At 41.1% G+C, this 20,735-nt stretch overlaps 1 protein-coding gene across 7 annotated transcripts in view; it reads right to left on the bottom strand.

Moving 5' to 3' along the window:
• Nucleotides 1–308: 308 nt before the first annotated feature.
• Nucleotides 309–20,735, bottom strand: part of foxp1b (forkhead box P1b) — a 581,092-nt gene continuing 560,665 nt past the window's right edge. For all 7 annotated transcript variants that reach the window (XM_086001439.1, XM_086001441.1, XM_086001437.1 and 4 more), the window contains 2 exons: nt 10,254–10,420; nt 309–4,142 (listed from right to left, as the gene is read on the bottom strand). In XM_086001439.1, the coding sequence (XP_085857565.1) occupies nt 3,998–4,142; nt 10,254–10,420 (312 nt within the window). In that variant the 3' untranslated portion in view covers nt 309–3,997. The remainder of the gene's footprint in view (nt 4,143–10,253; nt 10,421–20,735) is intronic.

Raw genomic sequence — 20,735 nt, 5'->3', positions numbered from 1 at the left:
AATTTTAATGCAGTTAGAATTTATAGCTGATCAAATGCAGTTACCTAAATTGCTGTTACAAGGAGACAGTTTAACCGACATTATTAATTACGAGAGAATTTAATGTTTAAGTACTGGCACTTGTATTGGTCATCTTTATGGCTGGGTCAGGAAAGTGTCAGAATAGTGCTTGATAACTAGCCATTTCATCTGTTACGAGGGAATTTTCATATGATGTGTGATAAAAATGGGAACAACACTGGAAAATGATGACTTTGGGTTTGGCAGGGATCAACATAATCCTGAAAATGACAACACTGCAAACGGTGTGAACAACCAGCATTTTTATTGCATTTGAGAATGCTAATGTCAGTAATTAGTACTGACTACACACATGAATTTTTTTATTGTCTGCATCAACAGACATGGAATGATGGATTACACTGATGTAAGGAATGAGTTCCTGTATGCCTCTACAATAATCTCTTAACTGGCAGCAACAACGTTCAAAGCACCATGATAACACAATGTCTTCAGTCTGTACCATTTTCCAAACAACCTTTAAGAAACAATCAGATTTTTATTCACTGGCTTTTGACGGTATAGAAGGCTGTGACTCTCATTCCTGACATTGAAGTTACCTGAATCATGGTACTTCGATCATGATAATGTACGCTTTTCTTAGAGAAAAAGCATGTAACAAATTATCTTTACATCTTGGCACCTTGTAAAGTTCTTTTAAAAAAAAATTATTCAACAGGTTGACACTCCCCAGTTTTAATAATCATTACTTCACTGCAACTGGCCCTGGAATTCATCATGCTAAGTATTCACGACAGCAGGAAGAGAAATGACTTTTTAAACTGTCTTCTCCAAATCCTTCAAACTTTTAAGACAGCTGCAGAGGGCAGTGGTTGGACCTTTGTAAGCGGGAAGTATCAAAACAGCCTAACACAAACAAAACTGTACAAAATGCTTCGTTCAATGGTAACTTAAAATTCTGTCAACTGTACTACAGTTAAAGCAAAAAAAGTAAGGGATTTTCTCCCAAATGTCAGCAAATGTCTTCTGTTATTCTCAAAGCAAGGGTTAATAAGTAAAATACATGTGCAGAACATTTTGCAGTTTCAATACATACAGTAGTTTTCAAAGCTTTCTTTTAATATAGTCAATACAAAGCAGTTGCACAAAAGCAAATGTGATTTAACAGACTTTTTTTTGTTTTTGTTGTTTAAAAGAAGTGTTTAAAAAGAAACAGAAAAGACAAAGGCTTGCACCGACACATTGGGATATTTATGTACAATGTAACAAACCCCCACCCTTTAGAAGCAACTGTATATCCAAACGGATATGGTGACAACGTTCAATCATTGAAATCCTGTACATAAAGAGCCTGAGGTTCAGAGTTGATTCTGCTGAAAGGCTGTGGCACCTGCTAGATATGCAAGCTCTAACTTTGCTAGTCTTTAGACTAAACATGCAAGACATACAACTAAGTGCAACTGAGTGAAATGTTTTTTTTTCATTCCCTAAAAGTTTGAACTGAGGTATGCGTACTAACAGTTTCTCATGCTGTTAACTTTAGTCATGTCTAGCTACACATGCTGAGAATGTACTAATCTAACCATCTTATTCCCTCAAATACAGAGCTAACCAACAGGCCACTCAGTTTGAAAGCATGGGATCTTTTCTCATGATCCCATTTAGCTACTGCCTGCACATCCTCATGAAGCTGCCTGGAATGCCATTACAAATATATATTTCAAAAGACCACAGACTGCCCATTTAACAGAAAGTTGGATTAAGCTTAAAAAAAACTGCTGTAACGTCTCTTGTACCAAGCTTATGAGTGCACAGGAGTGTTTTTGTATGAAGAATGCTGAAACAAAACGAAACAAATTTGCAGATATGTGCCAAAGCAAACCAAAAATAAGTAACCTTGGCACAACAAAGGATATTGGTCTCCAAACAAAAGTGGCACACCATCTTTCAAATACAGCCTCCATAACAAGCATTATCCTAAAACACTATTATGTGGTCCAGTTCCATCATGGAAGTTATTCCTTTTCTCTATGTATTACCATTGGAATCTTGCATCTTCACCTTTATGCATTACTCTCATCTGCACGGAAAGGATCTACATTCACCTTCCTTTGATGGAATGCTCCCTTTTTTGTGGCCTCAGTGATATAGTTCCCTGGTTTGGTCACCAATTTCTCCAATTAAATATTCCTACAGTGAGCAAACTTGTTCATTATAGGAAAGAGAAATCTGAATTTTCAGAGATAATACCTTTGGTTCAAACATCCACCTGGCCTGTTGCAGACACTGTTAAAAGGAGACTTTAACATCACAGGTTACTGTCTGTGCATCAGTCCATTTTTAGCCATTTCCCTCTCTAGATTCTGGTACCTCCTTTGATCAACAATAAGAGGATATTTGGCTTCATCAGATAAAGCATCAAACAGAGAACATATAATTTACCTTTTAGATCATCTTTGGTAATCTCAGAAAAATTATCTGATTTTAAAAAAAAGAGTAAAAATAAATAAAGCTCTGAAAGCTTCTTCAACTGACAACCTATATAGTCCTAAATAAATACATGAGGGGATGACAGAAAAGTGACCAGTCGCAGTCTTGAAACAGGAAAGATGTTGAGTGTTCTGGAAAAGAATTCAATGACCTATATTAACAGAATTGCCTTCTGTACGTAAAGTTTGCTTCAGGATCACTATAAGCTTGCAAGATAAGCTCTAGTGACATGGCTTTCTATTTTATCTATTGTGAAGTTTTCTAAGTTTGCTGAAATAACAAATTTCTACCTATAGAGCTACTTAACACAGCACTGGACATAAACCTTAAATGAAAAGCTTAACTGCAGTGTGAATTATTATTTGTACAGACAAACATTTTCATGTTCTACTTTCTTTGACTCAACTCCCGTGTCTCCTTACTACTTGCCGAACCTGAACAACAGGAATAATTCTATGGTGCATATGCAGGAGACAAGGGCTAGTTACTAAATGTCAATTTTTTTCTGTCATTCTGTCCCCTTGTTTCATTACTGCATCCTTCCTAGAAGTGAACCTTTATCTAGAGTCATGGGACATTGACTCCGCCAGTTGATGCTAAAAGTCGGGCCCGTTGATTGCTGACTGAAAGCAAATGAAATAAGCAGTACTGTTAAACATGTACACCGAATAAAAACTGGCCTGAGGTTTAATTGTGTTTTTAAAAAAATGATTTCAATGAAATTAAAGGGGAATGGATGACAGAAAAAACTACTGTGTGTGTTACAAATTGATGTCAGGCATTTTGTCCCATTGGTAAAAAAAAATCTTAACATTCAACCACTACTGCTGAACATAGAGCTTAATGAGGTCCTCCAGAGGCCTGCGGCCTACGATTATAAAACTGCTTGGGTGCAGCAGAAGCAAACAGTGATACAATAAAATTTCGGCTAATTATTTTTCACAAATAATTTCCCTTCTCCCCTGCCCCATGGAAACAAATGTGGATTAAAGGCAGTGATATTAAAACAATCCACTTCCAGTACTGTGCAAATCAGTTTTAGCCTCAGTCTTCCATTTGAATATGCGAGTTCTGGGAAGAGCGCTACCTGCAGTTTGAACCATGAACAGTTTTGATCAGACCCATGAGTCCAACTTGGCAGGACTGCAGTCCAAAATCTGCTGCAAAGTCTGTGTGTATGACTGTACAGTTCAGTAACTTTCAACACTGATGTTGACTTCAGGAGAGGAAAATCCCAAGTACCAAACAAGTCCATCCAATGTATGTAGAATACAAATTCCTTTTTTCCAACAAAAAGTAGAAAAAAATCAGAAACATTCCCCAATGGGATTCTTAATGGCACTAAAAGTCATTTAAAACATTTCATTACTTTGTCAAAAAGGGGCTGAAAATTCCTCCAAACTGCCACATTATGGAGAGATTTCACAGGTAAGTCTGACAAGCTTTCTTTTTTTATCTTCATCTCAGGAAATGATGGGAAACATGTTCATTCCATGTCTTCATTCCCTGGGTCCTCTTCAAATTCTCTGTCATTGTCCAGCTCTGGACTATGATTTGCTGTTGTCACTAAAGACAGTGGACCTTCTATCTCTTCTGGGTCCATTGGCTCCTCTTTAACATGGATAGGATACCTGTAATAAAACCATTTTACTGTTAGACGGCAACAAAGGGAGATGTATTTTAGGTAGCTTATAACTGAATAGGAAAGTAATTGCCACAGCATTTTTTTTTTAAAAGGCTGAAGCAAAGTGAGACAAAAGAGCCCAAGAAACATAAACCAATAAACAAAAATATTTGTACTTAACTAAAATGATTTTTTTTAAGTGATAAAATAATAGATTTACAACGTTCGGAAAACATAAATGAAAGTAAGTACAACAAAGCAGCTGTTTGTCAAGCACCTTGCGGAGGCTGATCACTGAGCACTGTGAGTACTGCTGCTCTAGTTAACATGCAGAACCTGTGAGCCTTCTCTCTAGAGGATGACCCTGAGTGAGGTTCTATCATTAATCAACTTCAACCAAACACAGCAACTAGACACCATGATACATGTTTTAAACTCCAAATTAATGCATATTTTTACAAACTGTCAATAATGGAAGAAAAGCACTGCCAGGAAACACAGGCTGAGGGGAAAAAGCCTGCTAAACACAACAGTGTGATAAGAAACTGCATTCCTAACGAGAATAATAATGCTGTCAGTTGTAAACAAGGCAGAACATGATCCCAGCCCTTGGACTGGGCAAGGGATGCACTAAGGAGATGAGATCTGCCAAATTCTCATTACTGAATAGCACATGAATAACCCATGGGGGGAATGTGGGTTGATTTTATGAAACCACAGTGATAACAATTGAAAAATGTCTTGTGTAAATCACATTTACAACAATCTAGTCAGAAACACAAATAGATTTTGGGGTGGCTTTGTCAGGAAGCTCATGTAAACATGCCAGTGAGCAAACAGTGCCTTCCTGAGTGACCAGAATTAAAACAAGACACTGTGTTCAAATGATTTTGTTTCTTTTGCTTAACTATCATGCACCGAAACAGGAAGTAAAGTGGAAAAGCAGAGGAACGCCCTTGCTGCTTTCAAAACAATTCACTTTTTAAAGGCATTCATTGCTTTTTCTTTTTTCAACAGCAGTAAATCTGACTTGGTCTCTCCCCACCCCTCCCCCCACCCCCACCCCCATTTTGTTGACTGACTTCCACCACCCACAGACCTTTTTGTTCCTCAACTCCCTGTAACAACAGTAGCCACTTCCAGGCTATATTTTCAATCCTTATCTGTTGTATTCACATTATAATTGAGTGTGACGACAACGGGGCGGGGCGGGGGAAGGGCGGGTGTGCGGTTAACAGGGCGGGGGAGGGGCGGCAGAAGCGGATTCAACAGTTTTGAGCCCGAGGCTGCTATTGACAATCTCGAAAGCAGACAAAACAAGATATTGATTGGAACTCATCAGGAAGCAGTAATGGAAGCTCAGCCTGTACTGGACCATCAGATTGAGGCCAGCAGCTGATTCATAGACACGATGGGCCAAACGGCCTCCTTCTGTGCTGTAAACCCTCATAGCATCCAAGTGCCTCAAGCGATTCCAGTATTTTTGCCTCCACTACATTACCCTACCCTGAAGGCCCTACATGCTCGCTCCATGTGACGAACTACCTTACACCAGTCCTACCGTTTACCGGTCGAACCTCTGCTGTAGAGAAGATGTGGGAGAGTTCAGAACTAGGGGCCACAAATATAAGACAGTCACTAATAAATCCTGTAAGAAATTCAGGAGAAACTTTTTTACGCACAGAATGGTAAGAATGTGGAACATCGAGTAGTTGAGGCAAATAGCATTGATGCATTTAAAGGGAAGCTAGATAAGCACATGAGGGAGAAAGGGATAGAAGGTTATGCTGACAGGGTGAAATAAAGTTGGGTGGGAGGAGGTTCCATGGACCTGTTGGGCTGAATGGCCTGTTTCTGTGCTGTAAATACTATGTAACTATGTAATTAATTTGTTTCTTCAGTCTAAGAAGGGAATGACTTTCAATGAAACCTCCCTGTTTGGAGGTATATTGTGCTTCACCAATGTACACAGTGTGCTAGTTTGCTTTGTAGCTAACTTTGGAGCATGTCAGGATGAAAGTGCTATCCTGGAGCAGTAATTATTCTACTGCATGTGTACTTTCCAGTATTTCAAAGAAAACAAAAGCTTCCGTGGTTTGTAGCCACAATGAGAAAATGTCTCAATTGACAATACCTACTTTGTTACTGATGTGTTTGAAGAAGGATGCAAAGCTTTTAAGAGCATGCGAGGGGTTTTTAAAAAGAGTGCTGCAATACTAGCAAGTGGTTTGACATAACTATTGCTGTGTTCAAATTCTTCACACAACACTTCACCTGTGTATTTTTCACATTAGGTACAAAGCAATGTTGATTTTATCTAAGCTACCGTTCATGCACAACATACCAGATGTGACACAGTAAACAAGTCAGGCACAGTTTAAAGAACACGTGCTTCTGCTAAATGCTAACTATCTGATGCTGATAAGTTAAAGAATGTACAACTCCACAAGGAAAGCTAAGTTTGTACACTGTACACCATCACTTAACTTTACTGCATCAAGGATATCATTAAAGACTAATTTTAATTTTGAATGTAGTTGCTGGATTAATTTCTGCAGAGAATTCAAATCATATGATGTAAAGCAGATGTATAAGATGTAACAAACCACACCAATTAATCACAAAATGTAATCTCATATACATAGAAACTTCCTCTTATACTGGCAGCTTTAAAGATTGCATTAAGATGCATTTTTCCAGAGTCAGCTGGGGGAATTTGCTCAATAATCCCTTATAAATACTGAACACCCAGAGGGACCGCACACCCACCCATCCTGCCTTACCCTTCCTGTTCCAGCATTCTGCCCTCAACGCCATCCATACTTAGCATGGACAGCAATCTCCCATTACTTCATACTGTTATATATGCGCTCATTATACTGCCGTCTGGTACTATAATGCTCCTATTAATTTTCCTTTTGATATTTTAAGAGTGATCTATAAATCATGTAGCCTTTCATATGAGCCACCATTAATGCCTGGCAATGATGCTGTCTGCAGCATATTATTTTAAGCTTATAATGTAAGCAAGTGAATGAGCGGTTTTATTCCGCAGAATTTATTACAACTTTTAGGTTTACAGTGGCTGCAGGCAAAATTATTCAACACCTTTGTTTGAGCGCTCGTTTTGTTATCAGCATCATTTGCTATGCAAAATGATGCAAAGGATTGTACTCTAACCAAGTTATATTAAAAAAGGAAAAAAAGGCTGTGCTGTAGGCCGCCTTGGATCTAATCATCCCACTTTTTGAATTTGTGTACTCAACCTTGTTTGAATGGTTATTTTTCAAAAAGATCACAGGAGCTGTAGCTGTAGAACACACACACACAGCTCTGCCACGTAAAGTGCTCATTACAGAGTGACACATGCTAACACTGCAGTCTCCTGTCAAGTTCAACGCTTTCTGTTTATGTAACCACTGCTACAAGCACGACACCTTTCAAAGAATACTAGAGCACAGCTTAAAATAATCTGAGCTTTCCCCAACTTGGTTAGATCCAGAGATCACATACAAGCAGTATCGGGAAGGAGATTAATAAAGAAAAAACATTTGCTCATATTTACTGGCAGATTCATTCACTGTTCTGCCTCGGCTGCAATAACACAAGATTATGATGTCTAATAAAGGCATTACTGTTAGGCAATGAATACAATCACAGCACCAATAGCCAGGGCTTGTGATCTGACCCCACCTTTAACAGCGGTAGGTAGTGTTGCAATGAACAAAGCGCAGGCAATGTTAGCATTTTGATTGCCAGCAGGACTGGAAAAGTTATCTTTATCACTTGAAAAACAAAATTAAAAATTCAACAGTTGGTTCTCGCTACAGTTAAAATCCAGCTCAAACCTCACATCTGATACTGGCTTCTAATCATAGTCACTTCTAAGACATGCAATGCCACACATCATTTCTTGCATTATTATTAGTTATTACAGTCGCAGTAGGAACACAACATCAAAATCAAATAATAACTAAAAATGATTTAACATGCATACAGATGTCTTTTGGAGAAAATAAAACCTTCCTGACAGCAGTTGCAAATAACCAACCTCAGCATTAAAACAAGTTGGGTTTGTTTTTACAAACAGGTGTGTCATTTTTTTTCAAAGCATTTTGTATTGGGTGGTGCAGTGTGTTAGAACACCCAACAGGCTGTGCCAGGGGTGTGGTAGGATATGGTTTTGTACTTGGAAGTTCCCCACATACTGGCTTCCTGATCTCAGTTGTGTTGTCAGGGGAGTTGATGAATGGAGGTCAAGGCCTTCTTAACAAAGGGCGAGGAACAATTATTAGCCAATCCACACTAATACACTTTGTAGTGGTTAGTTATATGACGCATCAGCAGCGATTGGGGGAAGGTTTCCTGCCCATCCTACTGATCACAGAAATGGTGCATAGAATTTGGAAGGCTAAAGAAGACAAGGGGTGTACAAAAATATTTAAAATGTTCCTAGATTTTAAGTAAAGTGCACCCAGAAAGGTGCTAGCAGTGTACCTTTCTTTTTAAATCTATTTTTTAATTGCTAACAGCCATAAAATAGTAAATAGTTGGAAATATGATTTAACTTGTGCTGATGTGTCGAAGTTTCCCTGGTAAAGTTCCATGGAACACCTTTAGTAAATGCAAATTCTACATTAATCATTAAGTAAAAATATGCTCTGCTGGGCTGGCACCCAAGATATGGGACATATTCGCACCAGCAGCAGTCAGAACTGGACCACCCAGAATTAACAATTGTTCCCAATTATTTGGGACAGGCCTAATTTTAAGGAGTCTATGGCTCTGAGTTGATGAGTCTCCTGACAGAAAAATAAAATTTGCTTCACTGGCTGAAACAGTGATTGGACCTGTAAAGATGACAAACTAATTGCCTTCTGCTTTGAAGGGTCTTGCAGACTTTAAAATATATTATATTATACACATATATAAAAAGAGAGCCTGCCAAAAATAAAAATAAAAATTGACTTTGGCATCCTGGCTGAGAGAAAAATCTAGGAGATTACTATTTTTAAAGAACATCACTGACTGGACCTAATAGAACAAGATGTGTAGGATCCTAAGCAATGGCATACACTTAGATCTGAAATAATAGTGAAGATGTCAAAGAAATTTTGGTCACCAGAGACCAGTGTTTTTAAAGTAATTAACAAGATATCTTTTTTATCACTGGTGCAAATAAAATGTCAAATAGTAAACTGGCAGGTTGGGGAAAATAATTTTGGTAAGCACTTAAGCCACCTGCCATTAAAGTTTATGAGGTAACATCTTCCTTATTATTTAACTCAGAGGTTTACTACTATTGGGTAATAAAGCTTAGTGGGTGACCTTTGGCAATACATGCAATTCGAGCTCCCCAATTGCTTAGTATAGCACTAACCCATACTGATCAGAAGATACTGGTTCAATTAGATAATTTAAAATACGGCAGCCTTTGTGGTGCTACTACTGACCTCAATACCTTTGGTGTATAGAAAAAAAATTGAGCCAGGATTCCCACTCATAATTACTATCCCGTGACCTCTGCTGGAAAGCGCATGTGTGTGTGTGGATGTCAGGGGAGAACATGACTGGGCTGGACTATTACATCCTCCATATCCAGGTCCACACATGAAAATGGCTATTTGGGTGAAGTAACTGAGGGCTGTTGCAATCTGTGGCAGTGTACTCCAGCAATATTCAGCACCTTCAAGGAACAACAGAAGAAAACTGGAAATAAATGCCTGATTTAGGCTCAACTGCACAGACTAATGTATTCTCAGTCAAATGCTGAGTCATTTGGTGTACACAGCATTGCCTACATGTCTTAGCGCAGGCAACATTTAATTACTGAGCATAGGTGTCCACTGAGAACCTTTGAACAAGTGTCAACAAAATTCTGAAGAGTAGTGATGAAGGTCTGAACATTTAAAATCTTGAAATTTGGTGTTGTGCAAAAATGGATAAAGGGTAGTAGACGAACATAGGAAGAAAGAGGTTTGAAACAAACAAATTATCAGTTCCTCCCAGCACAGCCCAGACATACCACAATCCTGACCACCCCGGAGAAGATTATTGAAAAAAAAGTGAAAACGATTCAGGCAAAGAGGAAACCAGAAAGCAGTGCTTCAGTACTCACATCATTTGCAGTGGGGAACGTCCTGGACTGCTGTCACTCTCATTGCTATTTGAATGCTCCACTGCACCATTTAGCTCCTCATGGATAGCACTCACCATGGTTGCTACAGTGGGATTTCCCATGGAAGCAGTAGTGTATAGAGGTATGTTATTCTCAACCATTGAAGCCTATGAAGCACACAATGAAAATGAGCTTAAAAACAGATTCAAATGAATCTGATAATTTCTCTGACTCTTTGGGGTTAATTTTCAGAACAACTGAGGCTCCTCAAGCCTATTTGCTAATGCATTCATAAACTGATATCGCATACAGTAATTTCTAGGTATTTAAAATAAATGGGTTAACACCTTCATTATAATAGTGAGGAAATAAATCTTATAAATGCGCTGTGTCTTTGTATGCTAGTATTTATTTATTACAAGACTATGGAGTTTTTAACCACGTGGCCAATAAAGTTCTCCCCTAAATCATGCTTTTGTTGACAAGGTTGTGAAGGACGAGTTCCCAGATATCTGCCATTGCTGTCACTATCAAGTATGAGAGAGGTAGATAGACACTAGTTGATACTAGCTTTGAATTTCTTTGTGAGGAATCTCTTGGTGATTCTCTTGCTGGCTTCTCCATGTGGCTAGGATAAGATAGAGAGGTAACCATATGAACAATTATGGTTGCCAATCCCTGCAAAGATACAGCACATCACTTTTTCCAATTTGTGTCACTAACCAACTTTTGCAACTAATTTACAACATTCATGACTGTGTGTATGCAAGGATTGCAAAGTTTGGGAGAAAGGGAAAACATCTTCTTTGCATACAAAACACAACCCCAAACCCTCACATCTGTGACAAGTCTCTTATAATTTTGGTTTATTTCTGTTGCAAAGAAGGTCATATGCTTGGGTCCTTTTCCTACATCATGTGAGCGACTCATCTGAATTACAGAACTCCCTGCTGTTTTAATTGAGGATATGATTAATAAAATTCTAAGTTATCAAGTTCTGATTCCTGGCTTTGTGTATAATGTGGATGTGGTACATTTGCAATTCTGAGGGGAGAGCAGGATTAACAATTCAAAAATCCCTGCACCAGCAATGAAATACCAACACGGGGAAGTTGCAGACGCACTGTGCAACCACTTGTGCTGAGCCAGACGATAGTAAAGTCTGGCTGGCCATAATTCAGCACAGGGAATCCATTTATGAACCATATATATATTGCTTTTTCTAAAAAGGTAGATGCACGTAAACAGTGTTGGAATATCGCTATAAAATGTTATTTGCGTTTAGCATTGCTGAGCCTACCTCCTTTCCAAAAATGCTTTCAAGAAAGTTAGTGAGAAGTAAAACAAAAGGCAGCCTTTTACTTGTTTAGACTTTTTTTTTAAAAGGCCAATCGTTAAGAACTCAAAGAATTATTGGGATGGAGTGAAATAGGAGGGATATAGATAAATAGTAAGTTCTGAACTCCATGTCAGATCTGATATTAGCTAAATAAATAGGAACATTTTAATGTATTACCACAGCACTTAGGAAGTGAATAACACAGAGGCATTTTCTGAGGGAGATTATTGGTGCAGTAGCCATTGGCAGATATCTCAGTGCAGCAGTAGGGTGAGAGAGTAGTGAAGAAGGCATAGGTGGTAAACACTCACAAAGCAAATGAGACTGGGCAAGGTATCTACCACAACAGTCAAATACCTGGGCATGATGAGGCTCAGTAGGGAGGCTGTGACTCAAGTATGTCTCTTGGTGCAAGAAGACCTGTAGGGACTCTCAACCATTTGCAGTGTACTAATAGTGGCAGTGAAGATTACCACTTCCCTCAATTTTTATGCAATGGGGGCTTTCCAGGCATTCACTAGGTACATCCATCATAGGAGCCAGCTGCTTTTCTGTACATGCTCTATTAGCAATGTAACTCTGTATCTTGAGGTACTCAACTGCATGCATTTAAGGAATGACCACCACTAGCAGCAGCAGTAGAGGTACATTGAGCTTTCCAATTGGTAACTTCTTCAAGGGTGCAGGGCATCATTGACTGCACATGTAGCAATTCACATGCTTGCCAAAAATCCTGTGGCATATCTGAACAGGAACGACTATTGTTCCATCAACGTACATATGATATGCAACCCATGACAGAGAATAAGGCATGTCATTGTATACTTCCTGGGAGTAAAAACAGAGAAAGACACACACACACATAATGCTACATTCTAAGGCAACCAAATGTGGCACTGCTTTTTGAAAAAGGAAGGATGGATGACTGATGTCTTCAACTTCAGCGGGCGATATTGAATCGGCCGCCCGATTCAGGCATTGTGTATAATGGGCGGCTGATCTGACCGACCGTTATACACCCCCGCCGATGTTCCACCCATATTTACACGCTGCAACCATGTTTGCTGATGCCTTAGCACAACCGCCACATCCTAACAAATTAGTCATGTGGGTGAAAAGACATTTAAGGTGCTAAAACTACAGATGCTTGAAGTGGTCAGTGCTGGCCTTGCAATATGTCTAGAGAAGGTCTGCAAAATTGCAGCAACAGGCTCCATGCAGCATAATACTGCCATGGCTGAGGCTTCACTGCATTAAGCCTAGCCCACAGCAGCCACCAGTAATAGGCCTCAAACATCGTGTAGCTATAGGTGTGTGAGAGACTCATTACCTAGTTTTTCCAGTGAGCTCTGCTATTGGGCATTATTACTTTCCTCTATGAGCTGCATATGTTCTATTAGCTTTACTTTTGAACAACTGACGCTTTCATGTATTATAAAGTCTGCAAGATGTATTAAAAATAATTACATTTTATTCACCATTTGAATACATGTGACATATGTGTTCCATGTATTTTCTGTTCAGATTACACCATGGCTCAAATTCTGGTGTCTCTACTAAAATTTTCAGTGGCAACAGGGTGTAGTGAGACCAAAATGACAAAAGAACACATACCACCAAGTTACTGCCCAAGGCCAGCCTGCTGCCCTTATTGAGGGAGCCTCGATTTAGCTGGCCACTGGAAACAGGCAGGAGCCTCATTGTACAATGCAAATCTGGATCCTATGATGTTGTTTAGATCCTGATGTCATTTTGGTGCAGGACAATGCAGAAAGGCTGAGTTCAGGTTATGGGTGGTACAGCCCCGAAACAACCATTTTCCCACAATTTAAAAGGACACACGCCTACAATTAGGCAGAATATGGGAATATTTTTGGAGCCATCTTTGATTGCATTACCCTGTTGTTTATGGATGGAAAATTGTTGTACTTTTGTTTGAACTTTCAGCAACCTCAGGGAGATACTGGCTACTGGGGAAGATGGAAATCATCGTGGCCACTCCATTCTAGCTGGTGAAAGGAGTAAATGAAGCAGCTGCAGCAATAATGGGCAGGACCTCATGGAGCTGCAGTTGGAGCTTCAAAGACTCCACAGACATCCTTGGCCAGCCCACAGGGTCTATAAGCCCAGAGTCACCTACCCCAGTTTTCTAAGGAGCAGTGTATAAGAAGGCTGCACTTCTACAGGAAGGCAGTTATAGAACTGTGCAGCCTCTTAGACTTACAACCCATTGTCAGATGGCACTGTAAGTAATAACAGCTTTCAACCTTTTGGCCAAAGGCTTCTTCCAGGCTGTAGCAGGGGATATTAGTAGTATTAGTCAGTCTGCAGTCTATGCCTGCATCAAGCACGTGACTGATACCGTGTTTACAAAAGCCAACCAATTCATAACTTTCCCCAAGGACATCCAGAACCAACAGGAAAGGGCTCTGGGTGCTGCCTTTATTGCATGGTATGGGGTGTCATTGACTGCATCCATGTAACATCAAAACCAATGAACCAGCAGCCTTTCTGAATCATAAGGGTTTTTAAACTCACTTAATGTTCAGCTGGTGCATGATCACCAACAGCATACCATGCAGGTCTGTGCCCGCATTCCTCGCAGATATCATGATGCCTTCATACTGCACCAGTCCTAGATTCTTCCCCCCACCGACCCAGCACAGAAATCAAAGGCTGGCTGCTTGGTGACAAGAGCTATCCCCTTCACACCTGGCTCAAGGCACCTCTCCGAAACCCACATTCGATCATCATTGAGCAGACAGCTGCAATGCTAAAACAATGCTTCCGCTGCTGGGACAGGTCTGGGGACTTCCTGTAATACAGCCTGTAGACAGTGGTCATCTGCTGCATTATCCACAACCTTGCTACTTGAGCGCTGCCTGCCCGATGTCCACTACATATGAAAATCAAACTCCTTCAGTCATGAATTACTGCATAAGGCTGGTGTACCCTACTCATACGTGTTCCCTAGCTCAACCTAGATTATGTACTGAAGACTCTAGAGTGGGGCTTGAAACTACAACCTTCGGACTCAGGGATCAAGAGTCCTACCACTGAGACAAGGCTGACTCTTCAGTGCAGTACTGAGGGAGTGCTGCACTGTTGGAAGTGCCTTCTTTTGGATAAGACATTAAACTGAGGCCTTGTGTGCCCTCTCAGGTGGAAATATGCCACTATGCAAAGAAGAGTGGGAAGTTCTCCTGCTGCCCTGCCAACATTTATCCCTCAATCAACACCACTTAAAAAAAAAATCATATTATCTGGTAATTTATCTCAATGCTGTTTGTGGGACCCTGCTGTGTGCAAATTGGCTGACACGTTTCCCTACATTACAACAGTGACTGCACTTCATCACTGTGAAGCACTTTGGGACATCCTGAGGTTGTGAAAAACGCTATACAGGTTGAACGTCCCAAATCCGGCAACCTCGGGACCGAGGCTGAGCCGGTTTTCAGGTTTTTCAGGACTTCGGAACGTGTTTCTGATGTCCGAAGTCCGGAAATATCGCAACCTGGGCTCGGGCATTTCCGGACTTCGGACATCAGAAACACGTTCCGAGTCCGGAAATGTCTGGGCCCGGCTGGCGGCGGAAACAGGGTGTCCGGATTCTGGAACATTTTACGGAATCCGGACAACCCTGCCACCAATCTCCCTGGAGTCCGGAACTCCGGATTTTGGACGCTCAACCTGTATAAAAGCAAGTTCTTCTTTCTAGCTGAGGGAATAGCAGTGGTGGGTTATTGCTCGGCCAACTGGCAAGCTGCATGGGATACAGAAAGCTCACTATCTGTTTATGTGACTAAATCTGATGTACTTGCATCAGTTCCCAAAAGTCTCCATTGCTTTACCTACCATAATGTCACTGCTTTTGGAGGTGATGCTTGCAGTTACTTGTGTAGGACTATATGGTGGCACAGCCAGCTGGCTACTCCCCGCTTTTCATAATTGTAACTTCTGAAGGTCATCTTTTCAGGAGATTCATTGATCTGTCTGAGCATAGAACACTGAGCAAACTGTGTGCTCTTTGAATCCATTTTTCATAGTTGTCTGTAACTGTTCTCCAGCGCCTTGTGCTTTCTTAGCTACATCACCATTTAATTGTTGCAAAATGTCTGTATCTGTGTTGGTGCTGAATGCAAGTATGGGTAGTACTATGGTGACTGTTTCTGTTTGTTGCACACTGAAGACCCTTAGTGCAGTACTGTGGCACTACCAGAGGTGCTGTCTTTCGAGGTTCAGTAAGCTCTCAGAGGTGTATTTAAAAAATCCCATGGCACAATTTGAAAATGAGCAGGAAAGTTCTCCTGGTGTCCGGGCCAACATTTAGCTTTCAAACAATATCACTAAAACAGATTGACTGGTCACTTATTTTCATTGCTGCTTGGGTGGGGGGTGGGGACCTTGCTGTGCACAAATTGGCTTCCCTACTTAACAACAGTGACTACACTTCATTAGTTGTGAAATGCTTTGGGACGTCCTAAGGTTGTGAAAGGCGCTATATCATTGCAAGTTCTTTGTTTCTTCTTTTTCTATTCTCTCTTCATATTCTGGCAGTAGGGCCCACCACATGTTCCACTCTATGCTCTGTTGTTATTGCACATTTTGTCTTTTAAACATAAGAGCAAAGTGCATTAATTCCTTACTGCAGAGCATTTTCTTTGGCATCATGGTATGTATAATGTAATTTGCATTTGTCTGCTTTTTTTGCTTGAACCAGCTTACTTGCTAGGTGCTGGTTAACTTCTACAGTAGCGTTTGCATATCTCTTTACGATTTTTCCTTTATCTTCCATATATGTTTTGCATTGCTATGTTACAGTAATATTTTTTCCTTGCTGTTTTGCTCTTTTTCAAGCCATACAACTTCTTCCAGATCGCTCACCTGGTGCAGAGTGGCGGACACTGTGTTCATATGCTCTGGTGTGTCTGCTTGCAACTCACCCCTGCGCCTTGTTGGCGACTGTCCTTTGTCATTAAAAAGGTCCTGCCATTTTTCCATTATGCCCAGTCTGCAAAGTGGGCTTCATGACCTTGCTGCTCAGTCATTTCTCAACAGCTTTCACACTCCACCGTTGGATTCATGATCATCTCGTCATTTTTACCGGTAAAGTGGCTCGTTAGCTGCTTGAGAAGTGTTAATGGATCATTATTGTAGGTGTGTTGTGATTGACTGCTTTTTTTTTGCTGTCCTGCTAACTAAATCATATTTCACAAAATTGTTCTTTTAAAAATTGGCATATCTGCCATTTCAACTATAGATCATAAAAAAACGACTTGAAAAATCGAAGATTATTAAAGTGACTACTTTGAACTCAGATCTACTTTTTTGCTAAAAACTAAATAGAAAAATATAACCCACAGGATTATAGTTTCCTCTTTTGTCAAGAAAAGATTGATGCCCTTTTTCATTGCTATTTATGACCTACTAACAAAAGGGCAGGAATGGGTGGATTTAAAATGTGCAATTTTGTTAAATGTAATTTTTGTTGGTGGAAACTACAATACATTTTTAATAATGCACCTTCAGCAGTTCTCAAGCAGTAAGTTACTGAACTGGTATAATTAACAAAAAGTCGTCCAGTTGTGGCTTGTACAATATCTTTGCAATATGGTTCAGCGGCAAATTTGAAAAGTCTGGTACACCTATTATGCCCAACATACGTTTTTTAACTGTGTTACAGATACGCAGCAGGACATTTAAGGTATAGGACAGCCCAAAACATGATACAGAATATTACAATATACAGAGAATATAGGCCTAGAAATTCACTATGGCCCCACCAGCTGGCTAACGGCCAAAAGTGAGCGCTGGGCGCGGAGCCATGTGCGACCGTCAAATATTCACTTTTCGCACCCCAAGTCGGAACCGGGCGCTATTCCAGGGTGTGCCCGCCACCGCTTGGGGCGCTGAAACTGAATATCAGCGCTCTAAGTGCCGCTGCGCCACCCGATGCGGTGCGGCAGGCTGCGGTACTGCAGGCCTCCTCCTTCTCTTAAGGTGGAGGTGCCTGCAACGGGGAGATCGCCGCTGGATTGTGCCGGCAAATGAGCCCGGCACCACGGAGAAGTGCCGGGCTCGTGGAAAGCAGCCGGCAATGCCGCGGGGGGGGGGGGGGGTGGTGGAGGAGGCCGGGGAAGGAGGTGCGGGCAGGCGGCTGCCGAAAAAGCGGCCGGCTGCACCTCCACCTTAAAGCGCCCCAGTAGCGCAGCAGTACGGCCCCGTTTTTCAATCGCTGTTTGCGGCCGCTGCAGAAGAGGCGGCCGCAACTAAATATGGGGTTTGGGCCGGAAGCGGGGCGGAACCGGGGCACTGTGCACACCGATGACATCATCGGTGTCGGCGCAGCGCTACCGGCTACCGCCGCCATTACCGCAGCGCTGAATATCAGCGCACCCTCTTACACTGGCGCAGAAACCCTATTTGGGCGGTAACTGGGCGCAAAGCCCACTGAATTTCTAGGCCATAGTCTCCATGTGCAATACTGAGAGGACCTGATAGGAGAGCTGCATGACCTAAAAAACAGCATAACGTAAGGCATGAATGTTACTGTAAAGCAGCAGCAAGTCACATATATGGAGATGAAGGAAGTCGTAGTTTTTAAACGTCATATGCAAAAAAAGTGCTGCACTCATATAAAGAAATGCTGGCATGGATGTAGCAAGAAAGGTAGTACAAATGCAAATAGCAGGCTCATGCAAATCACATTATATGTACCAGTATGGCAAACAAATATCCTGCAGGAAGGAACTTCCACAGGACAGATCATCCTATTATTTGAATTCACACTGCTCTTCTATCAAAAGCAAAACTGGCACAACTGTCGGGCATACAGTAGAACATGTCGGGCATACAGTAGAACATGTCGGGCATACAGTAGAACATGTAGAGGCCTCGACCAACAGAAATCTCTCACTAAATATAAGGAAGGAATAGTCGTTTATTAAGAAGAGAGATTCAGGAAGACATTTGAGACTACAAATGTGGGAGGGCTGCCCAGGCCACCTAGTACATGTCATATTATCATGTTTGCTGTGATTTGCATGATTATATCATCAGATTGTGCATAACTGTATATAACACATGTAATGTGAGCTTATTTACTCAGAGATATATTTTCCTTGGTTTGCTAATATTAGTGAAAAAGTTGACATTTTCCCTCACTTTATTATACATGGCAATTTTTTCCACTAACATTAGCAAATGGGACAATTAACCTATTATATCCCGTCTGCTCTCTTCATAGAACACGGCGGTTGTCTACAATGCAGGAAGAAGAATAGGGTCAGTGCACTTCAGTTATGTGGAGAGACTAGACAAATTGGAGTTGTTCTCCTTAGAGCAAAGAAGATTAAGGGGAGATTTGATAGAGGTGTTCAAAATCTTGAAGGGTTTTGATAGAGTAAATAAGGAGAAACTGTGGCAGAAAGGTCAGTAACCAGAGGGCACAGGTTTAAGGTAATTGGCAAAAGAACCAGAGGAGGCATGAGGGAAAAAAAATGTACACAGCGAGTTGTTATGATCTGGAATCCACTTTGGCAAAGTCACCAATTAGTAACACTTTGGCTACTTGTGCTGGTTGATGCTTACGTTTATGAAGCTGGTTGCATGCCAATATAGAGCTGAAGTTACTGCCTTAATGAAGTGGTGCATGGCAATGAGACTGACTTGTGAGAATTCCTCTGAAGGTTTCTAGAAGGGCTTGTGGAAGCAGATTCAATAATAACTTTCAAAAGGAAATTGGATAAATACTTGAAAAGGAAAAATTTGCTGGGCTACGGGGAAAGAGCAGGGGAGTGGGACTAATTGGAAACTCTTTCAAAGAGCCGGCACAGGATAAATGGACCGAATGCCCACCTTTTGTGCTGTATCATTCTATGATTCTAGGGTGAGGCACAGAGCATTGGCAACAAAGGGATACTGGAGGTAGGGGCATTTGGATGATCCTCCTGGGCCGTCTTGGGATATAAGGGTACATTTTCTGCTTGTGCACTATGGTTGAAGAGGCTTATCTACTGGAAGTATGCATCAGGAAATCACTCATGTGCAGCTCACAATTTTCACGTGAGTTCCCCAAAAAGCAACTCCTGGTGGACAAAAGTACACGCTGGGAGAGCATAAATGGAAAATTAACTCTATTGTGCTTTAATGGGCCTGCTTTCCAACAAAGGATGTATGCAAATGGTCCATGTTGCCTTCATGTCAGTGGAAATGTCAGTGAAAATTTGTATGATTATTTGCCCAGCAGTCTGCCACTGAGCACAGGGCATCCGAAGTGGTGACCTCAGCAATGCAGGCCAGACACAGAGGATATCTCTTGTCAATGCTGTGCCTGCTGCAATGAAGGCTTTAGGGTTCAAACTCTGAGAAACACTCACAGCCAATTTAAACTCACATGGAGAAAGATTACAGATCACTGTGAAGAAAGGATTCAGATGTCCAGTGGTCCTTGTGAAGAGATGGTCTCCAGCAGATCTGTGTTATCACACAGACTGCACAAGTGACAGTAGGTGCCACCTCTGAAAACAAAAGCTAACAGTGATTCCAGTAAAGTAGGCTCCGACACGGATATGAGTTCGTCAAAGATATAGGTAGCAAACCTTAGGCATCCCTTAAAGCTGGCCAGTTGACTATGCAGCTATCTACCAATGTTATTCCTTCCATCAGAGAAGCACATGGTAATAGGGTACATCAACCACCAACATGCAGAAACACACAAAGTAAAATACATTAAACACATACACTGAACACTGAACACAACATGAAATAAATTCACTTTATATATCTTTATTTACATTTATATATATGTCACACCTACTTTAGGTCCCATGGCCTACAGATTAAGATTCATCACAAAGTATTTTTTACTTATTTCTTCCCAGGACCGCAAAACTGGGAACTCAATCCTTCATTCCTCCTACAATCTTTATAGGAACATAAGCACAGGAGTAGGCCATTGAGCTCCTCGAGCCTGTTCTGCCATTCAATGAGATCATGGCTGAGCTGCGACCTAACTCCATATACCCTTGATCGACACCCCATCCACCACCTTAAACATTCACTCCCTCCACCACCGGCGCACCATGGCTGCAGTGTGTATCATCCACAAGATGCAATGCAGCAACTCACCAAGGCTTCTTCGA

The sequence above is a fragment of the Somniosus microcephalus genome, chromosome 11 (assembly GCF_052327205.1).
Source record: "Somniosus microcephalus isolate GS21.2 chromosome 11, FLI_Smic_1.0, whole genome shotgun sequence".
Classification (NCBI taxonomy): Eukaryota; Metazoa; Chordata; class Chondrichthyes; order Squaliformes; family Somniosidae; genus Somniosus; species Somniosus microcephalus.
Note: the sequence above shows the minus strand (reverse complement) of the source record. Positions and strands in the feature narration are given on the sequence as shown.